Consider the following 21747-nt stretch of genomic DNA (forward strand, 5'->3'; position numbering starts at 1 on the left):
AAGGTCTTATTTTTCCCATATCCCCTCTAACATTTGTCATTTACATTTTCTGTCCTATTAGCCAATCTAATAGGTATGAGGTAGTACCACAGAATTGTTTTAATTTGCATTTCTCCAATCAATAGTGAGTTAAAGTATTTTTTATACGGCTATAGATATATCACCTGAAAACTGATCATATCTTTTGATCACTTATCAGCTGGGGAATGGCTCCTATTTTTATAAATTTGACTTAGTTCTCTACATGTTTGAGAAATGAGGTCTTTATCAGAGAAACTTGCTTCAAATTTTTTTTCCACAGTTGTTATTCTAACTGTATTTCCCTCCATCCTATACCCACTGCCTGTTTATTCTATTTTCTCTCTCCTTTCACATTGCCCCTCCTCAAAAGTGTTTTGCTTCGGACTATCCCCTCCCCCAATCTGCCCTCTCTATCACCCCACTCCCCTTCTCTTATGCCCTTCTCCCACTTTCCTGTAGGGTCAGATAGATTGCTATACTCAATTGAGTATGTATGTGTAATAGCAATTTAGATTTGAAGATCTTTCGCACCCATTAATAGGCCATATGACCTACTTAAGTCACAGGAAACCTAAGTCACAAGTGGTGGGAGGAGCTTGCTGAGAAGAAAAAGAAAGTGTGTCACCAGAAGCGAGGAGAGAGCAGTTAGAGCAGAAGGAAAGAGCAGATGTGTGCTGTGACTATTGGTGGCAAGGCCAGAGCAAGGCAGGGGGCAGAAGATCATGGGATGGAGTGGTTCTCTGCTGTGATACTGTGCATTGAATTCTTCACTGCTGTGGTGAATTGGGATCATTGGTTTTGGGATCTGGTTCTCTGGTGTCTGAATAAATGGTTTATTTCTTCTACCTTCTATATGGAGAGTCTCATATTTTGTGATACAGAACCACATAGGCATTTTGATAATTATCATCTATATTGTGATTATTACCTTGCCAATATGATCTTATTCCCTTTTTGAGACAATTCTGATTAGAGTAAGGTTCACTCACTCCCTCTCACCTCCCCCCTCTTCCCCTCCACTGTAAAAGCTTTTTCTTGCCTCTTTTATGTGAGATAATTTATCTCTTACCTCTCCCTTTCTCTTTCTCGTAGTACATTCCTTTCTCACCCCTTAATTTTATTTTTTTAGATATCATCCCTTCATGTTTAACTCACACCTGTGAGTTATATATATATATATGTATGTATGTATATATACACACATACTCTTTCTATGAGAAAAGTCTTATGAGTTATAAATATCATCTTCCCATGTAGAAATGTAAACAGTGTAATCTTATTAAGTCCCTCATGATTTCCCTTTCCTGTTTACCTTTTCCTGTTTCTCTCGAGTCTTGTATTTGCAAGCCAGCTCTGGTCTTTTCATCAAGAAAGCTTGAAAGTCCTCTGTCTTACTGAATGTTTATTTTTCCCCCTCATAGATCATACTCAGTTTTGCTGGGTATGTGATTTTTGGTTGTCCTAGCTCCTTTGCTCTCTGGAATATCATATTCCAAGCCCTTCTATCCTTTAAAGTAGAAGCTGCTAAATCTTGTGTTATCCTAACTGTGGCTTTACCATACTGGAATTGTTTCTTTCTGGCTACTTGCAATATTTCCTCCTTGACATGGGAACTCTGGAATTTGGCTATAATATTCCTGGCAGTTTTAATTTTGGGATCTCTTTCAGGAGGTGATTGGTGGATTCTTTCAATTTCTACTTTACTCTCTGGTTCTAGAATATCAAGGCAGTTTTCCTTGATAATTTTTTGAAAGATGATGTCTAGGCTCTTTTTTTGATCATGGCTTTCAGGTAGTCCAATAATTTTAAAATTATCTCTCCTGGATATATTTTCCAGGTCAGTTGTTTTTCCAGTGAAATATTTCACATTGTCTTTCATTTTTTCAATCTTTTGGCTTTGTTTTATTGCTTCAGTCTAGATCTCAGTAATTGGATAACAATAGGCCCCTGCCCAAGCATCACTTAAAGGTTATTTTTTTGGGCCCTCCTGGCTCAGAGTGATGTAAATAGTAACTGTTTTTCTTTTGGCTAGCAACCCTGAGGGTCTTCCCCTCCCAGTTTAATTTTTTTTATTAAAGGGGCCATTTCTTGGTTCACTTCTTAAAGAGGCCTATTCACTGGATGGGTATTGCCTAACTCAAAGCAAGCACCTGAAAAGACCTTAGCTTAAAAGGGCAAAGGTCTCCCACTGCATTCTGGGCCATCTCCAGTCATCCTGATCAATGTCTGGCCACTGGATCCATATGGTTCTGGAGGAGAAAGTGAGGCTGGTGACCTTTCCCAGCCCTCCATCACTCAAATCAAAGTCAATTGCAAGTCATGTCATCACCTCCCTGATGTCACGGTCCACTTTGAGAATGGAAGACAGACCACACAATTGCTTGATTTCTCATAAAGTCATTGACTTCCACTTGCTCCATTCTAATTTTTAAAGAATTGTTTTCTTCAGTGAGCCTTTGGACCTCCTTTTCCATTTGGCCAATTCTGCTTTTTAAGGCGTTCTCCTCATTGGCTTTTTGGGCCCCTTTTACCATTTGGCTTTATTTTTTAAGGTGTTATTTTCTTCACTATTTTTGGGATCTCCTTTACCAAGCTGTTGACTCATTTTTCATGATTTTCTTCATCACTCTCATTTCTCTTCCCAATTTTTCCTCTACCTCTCTTACTTGATTTTCAAAATCCTTTTTGAGCTCTTCCATGGCCTGCAACCAATTCATATTTTTCTCAGAGGCTTTGGATGTAAGAGCTTTGACTTTGTTGTCTTCTTCTGAGCATGTGTTTTGATCTTCCTTTTCACCATAGTAACTTTCTTTAGTTTGAGTTTTTTCCTTGCTGTTTGCTCACTTTCCTAGCATATTACTTGACTTTTAACTCTTTGTTAAATTGGGGCTCTGCTTCCAGGGTGGTGGGAGCACTCTCTCAAGCTTCAGGGGTTTTGTGCAGCTGTTTTCAGAAATACTTGTAGGGACCTGCAAGTTTTCAATTCTTTCAAGGTGGTATGATCTAAGGAGAGGTAATTACTACTCTCCTGGCCTGTGCACTCTAGTCTATGAGCAACCACAAGCATTCTTTTCTGCTCTACAATTGTGAGGAGGGGGTCACCCCTCCACTGTGGCTGCAAGCTCTGCTATATTAGTGCTCCTCCTCACCCTGGGGATTGTCACCCAGGACTGTCATCTGGATCTAAGCATGGGCAAAGCAACAGAGATCTACCTCAGTGCTAACAAAAAGACCTCTGTAATCTCTTTCTGACCAGTTGTTTGACTTCCTTACCATCAGTGAGCTGAAAGCCTCTGCTTCTCATTTGCTGTGGCCCACGCTGTGCTGGTATGGCCTGTGCTGGACTGTGCTCCACTCTCACCCAGGTGTGACAGACCCTTCCTGTCAACCTTCCAAGCTGTTTTTGATGTCTGTGGTCTGAGAGGTCTGGAAACCACCGCTGCTGCCACTGATTCAGTTGCCTCAAGGCCTGCTTCAGGTTTGCTGGGGCTGGGTCTGCGCTGGCATGACCTGTGCTGGACTGTGCTCCTCTTTCATTCTGGTGCAAAAGACCTTTCCTGCCGACCTTCCAAGTTGTCTTGGGCTGGAAATTTCTTTCATTTTGTCTTTTTGTGGGTTCTGCTGCTCTAGATTTTTGTTTAGAGTAATTTTTAAAGGTATTTGGAGGGTTTGGGGGGAGAGCTCAGGCAAGTCCCAGCCTTTACTCTGTCATCTTGACTCAGCCTCCAGTGACTCTGGACATTTTCATTGGTTTTCCTTCATTCCTGGAATTTTCTTCCTTCTCATCCCCATTCATCTCATCATCTCAGCTGGCTTCCTTCAAGTCCTAGCCAAAATCCTACATTCTACAAGAAGCCTTTCTCAATCTCTCTGATTCTAGATCCAGTGCCTCCCTTCTGTTGATGATGTTCTAGCACATTGTCTGGCACATATTAGGCATTTAATAAACGTTTATTGACTAAAAGACCATCTGTCAGTTCTCTTCCAGGGGGTGGAACTAGGAACAGCAGACAGAAGGTGGAGAGGCAGATTTCAGTTTTATATAATGGAGGAACTTCCTATCAATTAAAGCAATCCAAAAGTGAATGGACTGCCTTCTAAGGTATCCAGTGCTAGAAGTCTAAGTGGAAGATAGATGCCCATTTGTTGCAGGTGTTCTTGCTCAGGGTGAAATAGATGGCCTTTGAGGTCCTTTTCAACTCTAGGATTCTATGACCATATGACTCTGTTCCTGGAAAAATGAGATTATCATCTGTACACTCACACGAGGCTCACTTTATGATTTGTAAACAAAAAGATTGATACCTTGGATAATATGCACAAGGATTGCCGGACAAAGGTTTGTTTTCTGAATTTAGATTGGTACATTTTCTCAATTGGTATTAAAAAAAATCCTTGATGGTAAAGTAATTGGCATTGGTAGTAGCTCCAGTGTGAGTTGTTGGGATAGAGTAACACTAGGCATAGGCCCAATTTTACAAGGAATTTTTTCCCCTTAAAGTATTCTCTTGACTTAAAATGAGGTCAAAATCTAGAAGAGACCTAGTTTCTCTAACCACCATTTGTCTGTTGTCTAAATTCAGTTTTGCCATTGCATATTTTTGAAAGAAATGTTACCTTAAAACAATGGCCCAGGATTAAAACATAATCTTCCAAGCATAATTAAACAAGCAAACAAATAAATAATTAAATAAGTAAACAATACATGATTGAATGAATGAACAAAGAAATCAGAAAGTGTCTCTTACCTTCCACTAACTATAGAATCAATATCTTTAGAACATAAGAGACCTTCCTTTTAGGGGCACTTTGAAATGAATTTAGGCCACTTTCTGGCAAGATTTAAAGTCTAAAATGCAAATCTTTCTGGTAGTGACTTAATAGAGTGGTGTAAGCACTTGACCAGTTATATTCTCATTGCAAAATGTACCGATGTAAGTATAGCTAAGGAAAGAATAGCAAATTTCTGATCATTTAATTCTCCTTTGAAGAATGTATATGGGGTACAAATGAATTTCCTACTAGAAGTAAATGTGATATAATTCAATTCAACAAATATTTATAGAATATCTAATCTGACCCTGATACTGTGCTAAACACAGCAAGAGATACAAATAGGAGTAAGATGCATGATCTGCTTTCAAAAGTTTTAAAATCTAGTGTGACAGAAAAGGTTGGGAAGAAATAAGGTACTTTTCCACAATCAGTCAACAAGTATTCAATCAGCATGTGCTTATTTAATATAACATCAAATTTAATATAATTTATATATTTGTAAATATATATTTAATAAACATATGATCTATTATAACACTTAGTAAGCATGCTAAGTGCTGGGAATACATGGAAAGACCAAAAAAAATCCCTGATCTCAAGGAGCTCAATCTAAAGGGAGAGACAACCAGTAACTATGTACAAATAGAGGGAAGGCACTGGCATTAAGGGAATCAACAAAGTCTACAACAGAAATAATGAATAAGAGAACTGAAAGTCCTGTCTAAGAGAGGAGGAAAGAATGCTCAACCTTCTTAATAGACAGAAAAACTTTTTACTGAGACGGAAGTCATTTTTGCATCAGGAAATCATTGACTTGTTATAGCCAAGATCAATATTCATACGAAACTAGAAGAGCAAAAAAATGAGAAAAAAGAGGGGTTGTCTAGTTAAAACTCTAATCTGATCTTATAAGCAAATTATTAAAAATGGGAAATAGATGAAGGTACATCAAAATCAACTGAACTATTTCATACAGAAGCTTAACCAATACAAATCAATTACTATAATGAGCAAAATTATCTTACTTTGATTTCCTCTATGAGTGGAAAGACATGGCAGCCAAGGGCAACACCAATTGAAAATGAAATTTCCTTTGTAAAATCTTACAAAAAAGGATGATGGAAGGTGATACTCTAAGTACTATCACCTCAGACAGGAAACAGGAGGAAAATCAAGCTTAAATAAAGCTTGGTGAGTTGTATGTAATAAATTCAAGGTGTCTGTGTTGGCAATCAAAATGAGCTCTTAGCATTTAATTCAACCAAGTTGCCCTTGAAGAGTTTGGCCTTTATTTCCCTGATTAAATTAGGAGTCCTTGATGACCTCCTTGCCTCAAGGGAAAGCCTAGTTTACATGGGTTTGAGCGACACGTTTGTGACATCAGAGGCTTTTAGACCACATGGGTTTAAGTCACACTTTTGTGACGATTTTAGGTCACATGGGTGAGTCCAATGTGTGACTCATCTTTGACCCTCTACAAGATATATAAAACCAGGGGTTGGCTTTCCTTTTTGGGAGCTCTGACCCACAGCAGTAGTGGCGCGCATGCCTCTGGGCCAGCCATTGTTATGAGCTCCCGGGCTGAACTCAGATGTTGGTAACTATGAATTGTATTTGGTCTATCTGTCGATGTTTGTAATTTGTTTGTATTTGCTCTGAAGTTCAGGGTGCTGGTTTTTTCCCTGAACTAACTGAATGATATTTGTATACTGGATTAAAATAAGATTGTTATCCCCTTAACGTTGCTTTCCTTAGCAAAGCAGATCAAAAGGACCTGGGCTTTCTGTTCTGTGAGCTGTTTGTTGTTGGTTTTACACCCCCTACAGCAGCTGCTAACCGAATTGTTGAAACAGTGTACTACATGAGCCTCTTTTTTTGTTCCTTGTGTAAGAAAATATTTATATTTGTTGGCATTTATCAACCTCATAATAATTTTTTTAACTAAAAAAATAAAGCTTAGTAAGAGAATGAGCTAAGCAGAGCTATTCCAGGAGCTTTGAAAAATGGAATAGTTCTGTAAAGATTTTTATTCCAAACTATTTTCACTATCAAGGAAAGTAGAGCCACTATTTTAGACTCTAACATCACAGTCCTGGACATACTTCTTGAGGAAGTAGAAATGGCACCCAAAAAAAAAAGTTGAGAAAAAACAGTTGCAAAAATATTCAGAGATCTATATTGGCCACAATATAATTTTGATAGTATCGAAGAAGGTGAAAAGTGTATAGTTGCAAGTTGTAGAACACAGCAGTCTTTGAGGAACTGAAGTTCAAGACCATCCAGAGGTTAACAGAGAGGTGGATAGTGGCCACAAAAAGGCTGCAATACTTGACAAACAAGGAATTACATAGAAGAAGCAAGGTAAAGAAAGTCAAAGAAGTGAAAACCATAAAAAATGATATGCTGGTTCTTTTTGTTGTGGCAAAGAGTTGGAAATTGAGGGTAGGCCCATCAATTGGGGAATAGGTGAACAAGTTGTGTTATATGACTGTGATGGAATATTGTTGTGCTATAAGAAATGATGAACAAGATGCTTTCAGAAAAACCTGGAAAGACTTACATGAACTGATACAAAGCGAAATAAGAGAACCAGGAAAGCAGTGTACATTGTAACAACATTGAATGATGATCAAGTGTGAATGACAGCTCTTCTCAGCAATACGACTATCCCAGACAATAGGCTTTTGTTTAACCCATTTCCTGCAATAACGACCTCTATTACTTCTACACAACATCACAATGTTAGAAAGTAAAGGTCTTGATATTCAAATCCCCTTTTGATTCAAATGTTTATTAAATGTCTACTATGTACAAGGCACTGGAGAGAGGAGAGGGAAACAGAGACATCCAGGGCCTTCTAGGAGTTTATATTCCAGGAAATTAGGGGGTAACTAACATACAACAAGAACACAGAAATGGCCTCAGACACTTACTGTGTGACCCTGGGCAAGTCACTTAACCTTGGTCTGCCACAGTTTCCTCATTTGTAAAATGGGTGTCATAATAGCACCTACCTCCTAGAGTTGCAAGGATAAAATGAGATAATAATTGTAAAATGCTTAGTGCAGTGCTTGATGCATAGTAAGCGCTATATAAATTCTAACTATGATTGTTATCATTATTATCAAAGTGCTTTGCAAACTTTAAGGCATTCTATAAGCACTTTCCATAGAAATAATAATAGTTATTATTAAGTAAATAAAAGGTAATTTTAGGAGAGAGGGAGAATTCAAAACTGAACTGGAAGAATGGGAAGAGCCTAAGGTGGCAGCCTGACAGGATTCTTGAAAGCAAGTAGAAATTCCAAGAATCAGGGCTGAGGAGGCAGTGAATTCTGGGCTTATAAGTCTATGTTTATATTCAGAGAGGGAAGATAATTTTTAAAAATCTAGCATTTACATAGTATTTTAAGGTTTTCAAAGAGCTTTACCAATATTTTATCCTCAAAACAGTCCTGAGAATTTGGTGTTATTATTATCATCATTTTATAGATGAAGAAAACTGAGGCAGACAGAGGTTAAGTGCCTCGCAGAGGATCCCACTGCTGGTAAGTGTCTGACGCTGGATTAGAGCTTAGCGCTTCCAGACTCCAGGTCCCACTGGAATGGCCAGAGTTTAGGGAAGATTTAGTGGGTCAATCTGTTTAGAAGGTAGAGTGTGTAAAAGAGAGAAATGTGAAATGAGACTGAAAAAATAGTCTGGAGCTAGTTGCAAAGAGCTCTAAGTGCCAGACTGAATCATTTGTATTTTATCCTAGAGGTATACATTAGGAAAGATGTAAGGAGGGAGAAGAAGAGAAGGAAGAAATACAGTAAAACTGGTGCCTCAGGATTGCAGTACTTTAGGCAATCTTATTTTGGCAGCTGTGTGGACGATATATTGGAGAGGGAGGAGACTAGAAGCCAGAAAACCATGAGTAGGCTAGGTTGTACTTTAGGAAGATTAATTTGATAGCTGGCTTTGAAGGGAAAACAAAGAAATAGCCTAGGAGCTTGAGGGGATAGCAGACCCTAGAAAAGATTTTTACGTGTTTGCTTTTTTTTTTTAATGATAAGGGAGACCTGAGAATGTTTATAGACAGAGAAAGGAATCAGTGGAGAACCAAAAAAAAATTGAAGATGCAAGACGAGGAAGGATGATTACTGTTAACAAGGCCATGCAGTAGACTGGAAAATATATGATCAAAGGCACATGTGCAAGGGTTAGCCTTGGCAGGGAGGAGGGATCCTTGTTCAGGGACGAGGGCAAGAAGATAAGAAGAGATTCTGAAGTTGAAAGAAAGGAAACTAAGGGAGTTCATATTGGATGACTTGTGGTCTTGGAGTCAAGAAGACGTGGATTTAAACCCAACCTCTCGAGCTTATTAGCTATATAACCCTAGGTCAATCACTTAATTTCCCTAAATCTCAGTTTCCCAATCTGTAAAAGATAATACCTATGGCACCTATTTCAGGGGGTTGTTATGAGAACAAAATGAGATAAGTTATATAAAGGACTTTTCAAACAATGAAGATGTAATAAATAAGTGTGAGTTGCCATGATTAGATAATTTGAGCTATGACAGGCATGAGAGATTAATGTCCAGTCACCTCATTTTAGAGCTCCAATTCTGTGAATAAAATAAAATGCAATGTTTTTCTATTATGCTAGAAATCAAAAGGTCTTCTTCTGTAGGACACTCACTTCTAACAAAAGAGAAGGTGCATCAAAATAAGGAAAGAATCTAGTTACGGTGGAACCTACCTTAGAGAATGGTTGGGAGATCATATGAGACAATTACTTTGTATATATTCTTTGCACTTTTTTGCCTTAAACAACAGTACTTCATTTCATTTGAGCACCAGAGTTTAGTTACCTATTCCCCTTTTTGTTGGACATTTAAGTTGGTTCGAGTTTCCCCAGTAGCAAGGATAACTGGTGTGAACCATGATGCCTGGCTCAGGTTTTGATTTTTGTATCACTCTCATTGTATATTTCAGACAATACTGGTGATGTCTTATCTGCTAAATCAAACAGCCTCTTCTCAGTTCCTACTCCATTTGGCCCCTTTTATTCACTTTCTTTTGTTGACGCTCAGTCATTTCAGTCCTGTTTGATTCTTTGTGACCCCATTTGGGTTTTTCTTGGCAAAGAGACTGGAGTGGTTTGCCATTTCCATCTCCAGATCATTTTGCAGATAAAAAAACTGAGGCACACAGAATTAAGTGACTTGCCTAGGGTCACACACCTAGTAAGTGCCTGAGGCTGGAGTTGAACTCAGGAAGATGAGTCTTCCTGACTCCAGGCCAAGCACTCTAGCTGTCCTTACTCACTTTCTACCCTGGTGACATTCTTCCATGAGTTCAGATTCTCTTTTTTGAACTCTGGTTTTCCCATGTCATCTCCACCTGAAGATCAATCAGCATGTCTGAAATCAAATTGATTGTTTTTCCCTCTTAGGGTACCATCCCATCCTTCCAGTCACCTACGTGTGTAAGTTAAAGTGATTATTGATTCTTACCTCTAACTCACTGGCCATACCCAGCCAATCTCCAGGTCTTGTCAATTCTATCTCCATGATGATGCTCACATCCTTCTCCTCTTCCCTCACACAGCTCCCATCCTAGATCAGGCCCTCACCATCACTTACTTGTGAACTCCTTGAGGACAGGGACTGTCATTTGCTTCTTTTTATATTCCCAGCACTTAGCAGAGTACCTGGCATATAGTAGGTACTCAATAAATGCCTATTGACTAAATGACACCAGACAACTCTACAAGCTTCCCCATTGATCTCCTTGCTTCCCTCATCTTCCACACCTCAGCCAAAATAACCTTATCACATTAAAGATCTGATGATGTCATTCTCCCTCTTGAAAACATCCCACTGATACAAGATAAAATACAAAACTCTTTAGTCTGCATTTAAAGGCTTCCACTATCTTACTCTGACTTACCTTTCCAGAATGGATTTGGAGTCAGGAAGACTTGGGTTCGATTTCTTCCTCCAACATACTCTACGGGACCATAGGCAAGTCACTTAACATTTATTATCACCTCATGCCTGGACTATTAGTCCATGTTGGTGCTATAGCCTGCTGGTTAATCCTCCCTGCTCCAAATCTCTCCCCATTCCAGTCCATTCTGCACTCAGCTATCACATTAATCTTCCTAAAGTGCAAGTCTGACCATGTCACCCTCTAACCACCAAGATCAATCATAAAAATCTGCTGTTTGATTTAGAAAGTCCTCCAGAACTTGGCACCTTTCCAGTCTTCTTACACCTCGTTTATCCCCACGTGCTCTCAATGCTCAGTCTCCAGACTCCAAGCATTTTCCTTTCCTGGAGTTCTTGCCCTCCTTGTCTTTATGTCCCAGATTCCCTGATTTCCTCCAATTCTCAGCTGAAAACTCACCTTCTTCAACAAGTCTTTCTCCATCCTCCTTAATCCTGGGGCCTTCCCTCTGTGATTATCTCCAGTTTATCCTATTTGTATCATGTTTGAACAGCTAGGTGGTGCAATGAATAGAGTGCTGGGCCCTGGTCAGGAAGACCCAAATGGGGTCACAAAGAATTCAGACACGACTGAAAATGACTGAACAAAAATATCTTGTGTACTTATTTATATGTGTTCTTCTCCAGTAGATTGTGAGCTCTCTGAAAGCAGGGGCTGTCTTTTGCTTTTCTTTGTATCCTCAGTGCTAAGTACAGTGCCTGGCACATAGTAGGTGCTTAATAAATGCTAGATAACTGGCTGAGCCTCAGTTCCCCCATTTGTAAAACTGGAATAATAACCCCAGAGGGTTGTTGAGAATGAACATGAAGTACCTTAAAACTTCAAAGTCCTATATAAATGTCCATCATAATGATAATTCACAAAGTCTGTTCCAGTGAAAAGGGACCACCATCTAGTCCCAGAACTAAATATCTCATCTCCTGCCTCTACACATTTGCACAAATTGTTCCCCATGCCTGGAATATGCCTTCACCTCATTTCTACCACTTGTTCTGTGAAGTTCCCTATGTCTATCAATTTAGTGCAGGTTTTCTTCCTTAAATTACCTTATCTGATACACATTTGTGTGTATGTGTGTGTATATATACATACACATATGAATACATATGTACACAAGTATATGTGTATATATAAAAATATAAATATATACACAATACACATATGCACACACATACGTATGTATGTGTATGTGTGTATACACACATACTATATATGTATAATATCTTCCCTCTATCCTCACTGGCCAATAGATCGTAATCTCCCAGAGAGCAGGTATTTTTGGTTTTGCCTCTGTATCCTCACTATTTAGCCAGCGCTTTGCAATAATAAATAACGAACGTTTCACTGAATGTGCATGACTAACCCAGCCTCAGACACTTATTAGCTGTGTGACTGTGGGCAAGTCACTTAACTTCTGTTTGTCTTAATCTACTAGGGAAGGAAATGGCAAACCGCTCTAATAACTTTGCCAAGAAAACTCCACGGGCAGTATGGTCCACAAGGTCACGAAGAGTTGGATATGACTAAATAACGTAACAACAGCAACATGCAGGACAGATGTGAGGGGATGGGGAGGTGAGGAGTGAGAAGGAAAGGAAAGGAAATTCACTCTCAAGGACAAACTCCAAGTCCTTGATTAACAGGCAAGGCATCCTTTCATCACAGTCACATCGAAAGATTTTTAAAGTGTCATAGAAATCATCCACAGTGCTCTCTGCCTCTGCCGTCTTGGGCTTGGCCAAAATCCTGTCAAATCATGGACTAGCTCATCAAAACCCTTCTGGATTCATAACAACCAATGTAGCCTAGCTTCCTTTTCTCCTCTCTCCATCACCAGCGGTCCATTCGCATTGCACTTTCTAGTTGATAAACTTTTAGTTTCACTACAAGTTGAATTCAGTTATCTAAAGTTAATATCATAAGACTTTGGGTGAACAGAATAGAGCAAACTAGTTCATTTTCATTGAATTCATTATTTGATAAACTTTTAGTTTCATTAAAGTTAAATTTGGTTACCTACAATATAAAAAATAATAAATGATATGGTTATTTAATTATATATTTGTACATAACATATAATTATATTAGGCAATTTATGTTCACCATGAATATATAATTATATTATGTAATATAATTATATATCATGTAATATATAATTATATTAGGCAATATAACTATATATTCATATAATGTAAAATTATATTAGACAATATCAACCAATATAGTTATATATTATTTATATTATTATATGTATATTATATATAATATAGTATAAAATAATACAGTTAATAAAAAGACCTTGGGTGAGTAAGATACAATAAACATGGAAATAAGCTTACCACATTTCATCATTCCAACTTCGTAACATTTCCGAAGTCTACAAGCCTGGCAACTTTTGCGTCGATTCTTATCAATTGTGCACTGATTTGTAGCTGGACAAATATAATCATTATGTCCTATTTTTCAAAAAATCAGAAAAAAAGAAGTTTATGGTTACAGTATTTTGTTTATGTACCTTCTGGTGAACAACACTGGTAACACAGAATAGCTGAAATGCTTTGCTCTCTCTTCCTACCAGGTAAAAGACCAAAAGCTTCTAGCATGAAGGAAAAACCATCAGGTATCATTGAAATCAAAGAAAAACATGTAGGTTTAAAGATCAAGGACATTTAGAATATTCCAATGTTCTTGGCTGTGAGTAAACTGACTTAGATTGCCCTATTCTCTGACTCTGCATTCTTAGAAATCTCTCTTGAATGTATTCATACATGGAACTAAACTGAGATAGCCACGCAAACAGACTGTATACTTACATCCTTATCTATCTTTCTCCACTTTCTTCCCTGCATTCTCAATATAAAATTGTGTGTGTGTGTGTGTGTGTGTGTGTGTGTGTGTGTGTGTGTGTGTGTGTGTCAAAGCCCACAGCATTCAGGTAAGGGGCAAACAAAAAAGGCCAAGTAATTTGCAATCTTAATGAAAATTAAGACAAGAAACCGGATGCCTCAAAATGGAAAATTTGTTGTGTTTTGTCAATAAACTGCTTCTGCTGGAAGAGTCCCTAACTTTTTCATGATCCATGTTTTGAATTCTGAATCTATTTCCCCATGGCAACAATATAATAAATGGTAATTAGGTTTCAAGGTCAGCCCACAGAAGCCTAGCCAACCTCACATGTCTGTCTGTTAAGTGGAATATTAATGGGACTATTTCAACTACACCTAATTACTTTTTATAACATTGTTTCTATGAGTCAGTGAGTCAATAAGCATTCATTCAGCACCTACAGTATGCCAGGCACTGTTCTAAGACTGAGGATACAAAGAAAGGCAAAAGACAGTTGTCCCTGGTCTCAAAGAGCTCTAATGGGGAAGACAACATACAAAAAACTATGTACAAACAAGTCGTATACATGATAAACTAGAAATAATCAACAGGGAAGGTACTAGAATTAATGCAGATGGGCAAAGACTTCCTGTAGAATGTAGGATTTTAGCGGGGACTTGAAAGAGTCCAGGAGAAGACAAGGAGAACATTCCAGGCATAGGATATAGTTATTCAAAATGCCCAGAATATCTTGTGAGAGAGACAGCAGAGGCCAGTGTCAGTGGATCACAGAGTATATGAGGAGTTAGACGGTAGTGAATAAGGTTTAAGAAGACTGGTAATGTAGGGAGAGGCCAGGTCACGAAGGGCTTTGAATGCCAAACAGAGGATTTTATATTTGATCCTGGAGATGATAGGGAGCCACTGGAGTTCATTGAATAGAGGGGTGACATGATCAGACCTGCACTTTAGGAAGATCACTTTGACAGCTGAGTGGAGGATGAATTGGAATGGGGAGAGACCTGTATCAGGGAACCAACCAGCCAGTTATTGCAATAGTCCAGGCATGAGCTGATAAAGACCTGCGCCAGGATGGTGGCAGTGTCAGCAGAGAGGAGCATTCATATGTGAGAGATGATCCAAAGATTAAATCAACAGTCCTTTGCAAGACTGGATATGAGGAAGGAGAAAGAGTGTACCGTCATGGATGACACCTGGGTTACAAGCCTGAATGACTGGGAAGATGCTGATATCTTCAACAATAGTAAGAAACCTAAGAAAATGGGAGAGTTTGGGGGAAAGATAACGAATTCAGTTTTGGACATGATAACTTATTCAATTTGAGATGTCCAAAAGCAGTACTGCTGGAGCAGATAAGTGGGTTCCTTCTTCCCCATTAGATGGTAAGCCTCTTGAAGGCTGGGGCTGTTTTTAGCCTTCTTTTGTATCCTAAGTGCTAAACAATGTAGTGCACATAGTAGGCACTTAATAAATGCTTGTTGCCTTGATTTCTCAGAATAAAGGAAATTTCAGTCATTCCTTTGATTACCATTTTCCTCATTGTGTTCCCACTCATATAACCAGAGGTTCTACGGGGAAATTTTGATTGTATCAATTTATTCTTCCTTGAAAATATTAAATTTTATGCCTGTAAAACATTTCATGTGCCATGTTTTCCCATATAATGCTCACTCCAGACATATAGAATGTTAGAGCTGGAAGAGACACTGGAGATCATCGAGTCCAAAACCCTCATTCTACAGGTGAGGAAACTGAGGTACATAAGGGCAAAATTACTTGCTCCAAATTGCATAGTCATTGTGAGGGAGAGGCAGGATATAAATTCAAGTCTTCTCACTTCAAGGCCAATCTTCTTCCTACTATCATATACTGCTTTCTTATATAGCTATCTCCAAAATCTATTAGATATTATTAAAGCTTTTGAGATTATAAAACTGGTCCCCTAAGACTTTTGGGACACCCTATATTTTGCTCCAATGTTTGCTTGTCCCATTTTGTTAAAGGATTTTTCATAACTTGACCTACCCCATAAAAGCATTTAAGGGTTCCAGAGATCTATTTAGAGGGAGCTAGATGGGACAATGGATAAAGCACTGGACGTATATTCAGGAAGACCGGAGTTTAAACGTGGCCTCAGACCTTTGTCCGCTATGTGAGGCATCTGCCTCCCAGAGTTATTGTGAGGATAAAACACGGTATTATTTTAAAGTACTTTGTAAAGCTTAAAGTGCTACGTAAATCTTGACTATTAGTATGACTTAATAAGGCGTTAAAGCATTCTGTGGACTTAATAGTTTGGGAAATGCTACCTTAGGAGTTCAATTTTAGAACAAAGGTCACCCAAGGAAGTTCAAGGTAGGCTGCTGGACTAGACTTTTTTACAGGTGGGTTTTTGGATGTGTGGGCAAAGTGTGATGAATGGGAGTTTCTAAATCAGAGCCTAAAAGCAAAACTGCTACTTCATTCTGGTAGACAATAGCAATTTCTGAAGGCAGAGGAAAGATACTCAAAAGATTTTCAAGGACAAATAGTCATGGCCACACCACTTCTAGGAAAAAAGATGAGTTAATTAAGAACTGAATTAAATTAATTTAATTTTACACTCCCCAAGTAACCACTGATTCACGAAAGTGATTTGTGAGTGATTTTCACAACAAGCACAAAAACATGCAAAATTTAGATAATACATCCTATAGAATTAGGTTATCATTGAATGATTTTTTTTTTAAAATGTGAATTTGTGATATTGGAATAAACATTTTTCCAGAGAGAAGGAGAAAGTATACTTCAGCATAGTTCTGATTTCTAAAGAAGGTAGAAAAATTCACTTTTCTAAAATGAGGAAATTTCGATAGGGCTATCACCCACATGTTCTCTTCATGCATGAGGAAGTTAAACCCAGAACACTTCCTCAGACTTCTCCTTGCCTTCTTCACTCCCTGTCTTTTTTTGTACTTATCTGGGTATATAAATAATAAAACATAAATTCAGCAAGGGCAGGGATAGGCCCAAGGCAAGAGGCCTTGCACAAAGAGGGCACTAATTAAGTGATTGAATTGAATTATAGCAGTGATGAGCACCCTTCTTCAAATGTACTTTGACAAAAAATCAAAATCACTTTAGACATAGAAGGTTTTCATTACCTTTGCCTGGTCCTACCAGGTAAAAAAATTGGTGCTTTGGAGTCCTCTTAAAAAACAAAACAAAAACCAAAACAGGGAAGGTAATTATCCTACCATAGCTTTTGTCTTCCTTTATAATATTTTAGCTAGCATCCAAACTCTGCCATAGAAAGCTCAACTCTGATGGGCTGGCCACATTGAGTGCCAAAAGTACATTTGTCTAAAAGATCATTTTACAGAAAACTCACACAAGGGAAGCACTCACATGGAGGTCAGAAGAAGCAATATGAGGACACTCTCAAGGTCTCTCTGAAGAACTTTGGAATCAATTGTGAGACATGGGAGACACTGGTACAGAACCACTCAGGATGGTGCGCCTGCATCAAAGAAGGCACTGTGCTCTAGGAGCAAAGCAGAATTGCAGTAGCTCAAAAGAAACATGAGCTGTGCAAATGTAGAGACATCTCCACTCCAGATATTCATATGGACTGTTTGTGTCCCACCTAGGGTAGAGCCTTCTGAGTTCATATTGGTATGATCAGCCACAGTTGGACACACTGTACCTTGACTCCAACGTGGTGATATCATTTTGGTCCTCTTTCAGAATGAAGGACGACCCATATATTTTAGTTTCTGAAAATGATTATAACCAAAAAGCCTGCTATTTCTCTTTGAAATTTAGGCATAATTCTACTGTCTTCTCTAGAGCAGTTGAAGGCTTTTTAAGCATCTTCCTGAATTCTGCAAAACCTTCAGATTAACCTCACTAGTTAATAAAAGAAAAAGATTCTACAATGATAATCCCTACAAAAAAATTCATTTAAAAATGATTAGAAAGCAAAATAACACGAAGCATTCAGAGAAATAGAGTTATAAAGTAGCTCACACAATAAACATCATGACTTTACTTCTGGAACAAAGCCAAATACTCCAGTATCCAGAAAGAACACGTGATAAAGTTACAGTACTCTTTATTACTGTAACTGAAAGATTACTAAAACTACATTAGGCATGTTTTTATAATAGAAATGCACATTTTGAAGGAATAGTTCTTTTAAAAAATAATGTGAAGATTTAGTTAACTTAAAAATCTAATTCCCTCCTTTTCTCTGCCAAGTTTTTGTTATAATGATATGTATACTTTCTGATTATCAGTCTTCTGAGTCATCTTTCTCTGACTTTACTGGAAGGCAGAGAAAGAAGGGAAAAGAGAAAAGGAATGAATGCATCTCACACCGTTTTTATTTTCTATCCCTCCCTCTTCATTCTACTTCTGTCTTTCCTAGATACCTACTTCATGCTCAACTAGATGCTAACTGATCTTTGAATGAAAATATTAGTTTGGTAGTAGTAACCTCTTCTGTTGCCTGGACACTATTTCTTGGATCCAATTCAATCAGTGTAGGGGTGTGAGTTAGCAGACACGAGCTGTTAACAGCCTTGGCCACTACAGTAGTGGGGTAATAGCAAAAGAGGAGAGGGAATTTTATTTTTATGCATTACTGGTGTTTCATTACATAACTCTCAAATCCCAAGGACTTCCTAAACAGACTCAAGAGAACTTTCTCTTGTAACAAATAAAACGAGTTAAGCAAAATAAAATACTAATCTGGAAACACATGCTTCATTCTAGGTGTCTGGTCTACCACCTTTCTGTCAAGAGGCACACTTCATCATCAGTAGGAGTGGGATTTTACAAAGAACTCTGAATGAGCAGAGGGAAGAGAAAACAGAAGGCAGACAGGAAACAGAAAGATGCTATAATGTAACTGAAGGCAAAGATGCAGGAGAATTAAAAGGGGATAAAGATAGCTTAAAGCATAGGCAGATTAGAATTGGTCACCTACAAGTTATGACAATATCATGGAGAACCTGAGATAGGAATACTTTACGTAGCTGACATTCCATTAAGGTATTATTTTCTTGGGCAAAACATATTCTCTTTTAAAATGAGGATTTGATACTTTGGTCACCAATCATTCGTACCTTAGAGGAGGAATTAGTTTCAGATTTATTTGCTCCTTGACAGCTAGTTAAGAAAGAAGCACTGAGAAATTAAAAATTCTCAGGGAAAATATGATAGGCAATTTTTGGGTAATAGAAAATGCTAGGTAGAAGTTAGGTACTAGAGTAAGAAAAGGGCCAACCATAAGATGAGAAGGGACTGAAGACAAACTATCTACTTCACAATTGTTCCTTCATTGAAGGAGCACATGGGAAAAAAAGCTTTATAATATAATGGAAAGAATACCAGATTGGATCAAAATACCTGAATTCTAGTCCAAGCTTCACCATTTAGTAGCAGTGCAGACTTGACCGATTTACTTCTAAAAGGTTCAGGTTCCTCATCTGTACTGTGGAGATATACTATTTTTACCTACCTTATAGGACTGAGGACTTATATAAAGGGGTTTGCAACCATTTGCCAAAAATCTTAATGCAGTTTTAAGTTGTTTAAAATAGCACTACAACTTTTGAGACACCCTATGTAAATGTGAACTATCACTTAGAGTAGGTACGGGAGAAAAAGGGATAGATGATAATAAGAGATGACTGGCAGTAAGATTTAAAACAACTATACATTGTTTAAATTTGAAACAAAAATGATAGAAAGGGTACCTTTGGATTTTGAGGAAAAGAAAAAATTGTCTCTCAAAAACAATCAGAAAGGTGAGATGGAAGTAAAGATAGTAATGGAAGAAATAGTAAAGGGTAGCCTACAAAATGGGGCAAAAACAAATGCCTACCCCAATGCTAACCATACTTCATGGCTAAATATTTTCCTCTTAAGGCACTGAATACTACCCTTTTTGCTTGAAAGACTGACTTCATCTCCAGAAAATTAGTATTTCCCATCACTATTCCATTAAGATCCTTGTTAATTATTTTAAAAAATGTCTCAAGGAGAATCATGCCATGTTATCAGGTCCTCCTGGCCTCACTCCTGATTCCTCTGTTTTTTTATTCTGGAATTTCACTTAGTGGCTGGGACCTCTTCACTCAGGAACATCCTATCACTTCTGTAACCTGCTCACTCTGAAATATTCCTCTACTCTGCTCATCGCACCCCCTCCCATTTTTGAGTTCGTCCAGGAGGCCCATTTTGTGAAGAAGTCAGATGGCCCTATTCATGATGTTGCATGTTCTTGATATGTTAAAATAATACCCTTGTCCCAGTTATATTCTTCTCCACTGACTCGCCCTTTTCAACTCCATCTTGTGTGTTGTTTTCCCATGTTAGAATGGAGGTTCCTTGAGGGCAAAGAATATCTTTCTCTAGACTTATATTTGTATGCCCAGTGCTTAGTACAGTTACCTGGCACAAAGCAACACTTAATAAATTCTTTTTTCCTTCCTTCCTTAAATCAGTGCTTCCCAAAGAAAATGAACCTAATTGAGTTTGGCTGAGACTTGAAATAAATCTTTCTTTTTGTGGATTATATTTAAATTTTCCATTAGGAAAAATAACCTCTGTCAATGTCATATCTCAGTTATGAGCATGGAAATTAGAAATATTTTTCATCTTTCACATTAAAGAGGTCTCCCTATATAACACAATATCAACTTTGGCCAGCCTGAGAGGAAATCCCGTAAACTCCATCTTTTGCATTTCTATGCCATAAAGACTTAGATGAAAGATTTTATGAAACCACCCCTACAAAATGTTTATAACAAATTCTGGAAAAACAAAGTTAAACAAAACTTACACAACAAAATATATATCTAATGATGCTTTCTTACCTTGAATGCTCCTTTTAAAGAATGCCTTACATCCTTCACATGACCACACACCATAGTGGTAACCAGATGCATAATCACTGCAGACAGCACAGAAGTGGGCATCCCTCTTTGAGCCCGGGCTATTGATAATGGGGCTGTTACAACTGTTCCCATTAACTTTTCTTTTCATTGTCTCTCTAGTGGCAAAGAAAATATCATTAGGAAAAAACAAAAGAAAAATTATTTGTAAAGAGAGTTAAGGCAAACATAACAAGAAAACATTGTCAATTTTCTTAACTCTTTTTCTTTATTCTCTGGGGTTCATTATCACTGTTTTCCAGTGATGACTGTGGCAAGGTTTTAGTTAATCTGAGAGACGTGTGGACAGAAAGAATGGATGTACTCTTGGAACAGTCAAAAGCCAATGGGTTTATACCAACTGATTCATATTGTGGAAATAGAGAATTAGTAGTCCATTTAATTGTAGCTTTCACTGTGCCATTTCATAAAGTGGTCTATGCAATAGATAAAGACCAGATGAGTATCTTCTACACCACATTTTCAGAGCTGGTTTTATACAAGGTAGAGTAGGAAGCTATTTTACTACAATGATTTCAAGGGGAGCAAAAAATCTTTTACACACCTTGCAATACATCTTATCAGACCTATAGAATTACTTTAATGGAGACAAAGCCTTTCATTCCATAACTGCAGAGAAGGCTTAAAATAGTAATAACCTCAGGAGACTGAAATTATAGACAGCCTGGTGTACTGAAAACAGACTTAGATTTGCAATCGAAGACCAGGGTTCAAATCCTAGTTTTGACAAAATTATAGACAGCCTGGTGTACTGAAAACAGACCTAGACTTGCAATCAGAAGACCAGGGTTCAAATCCCAGTTTTGACACTTTTTAGCTGTGTGAACATGTTCAAATCTCTCTAAGCCTCAGTTTGCTCACCTATAAAATGAGGATACTGTGGGTGTGCTGGAGCCAGCTCAAACTGGCTCATGATAACCAACCTTTAAGTTTTCAGTGTGAGCATTTACATCTCAGAAATTACCAAATCCTACAAATAAGGGCTTGATTTATTGTTTTGTTGATTGTTTGGGCTTAAAAAAGTGATGGAAAATATGATAATAATGCAGATTGAAATTGAGTTAATATGCATTTTTTGGTTTGGAGAGCCAGTTGTTAAACACTTACCCAGCACACTGCTGATAACAATACTTGCACTGATAAAGTCATAGAATCATTGTGAGGAA

General features: G+C 37.9%; 1 protein-coding gene across 1 annotated transcript in view; it reads right to left on the minus strand.

Annotated features, from left to right (window-relative positions):
* Window positions 1–21747, minus strand: part of ESR2 (estrogen receptor 2) — a 69952-nt gene that overhangs the window by 41358 nt on the left and 6847 nt on the right. Inside the window, exons 2-3 of the mRNA XM_036736413.1 lie at window positions 20504–20679; window positions 13133–13249 (exon numbers count right to left, since the gene is read on the minus strand). Coding sequence (XP_036592308.1) covers window positions 13133–13249; window positions 20504–20679 — 293 coding nt within the window. The remainder of the gene's footprint in view (window positions 1–13132; window positions 13250–20503; window positions 20680–21747) is intronic.

This window comes from Trichosurus vulpecula, chromosome 8, assembly GCF_011100635.1.
Source record: "Trichosurus vulpecula isolate mTriVul1 chromosome 8, mTriVul1.pri, whole genome shotgun sequence".
Taxonomy (NCBI): domain Eukaryota; kingdom Metazoa; phylum Chordata; class Mammalia; order Diprotodontia; family Phalangeridae; genus Trichosurus; species Trichosurus vulpecula.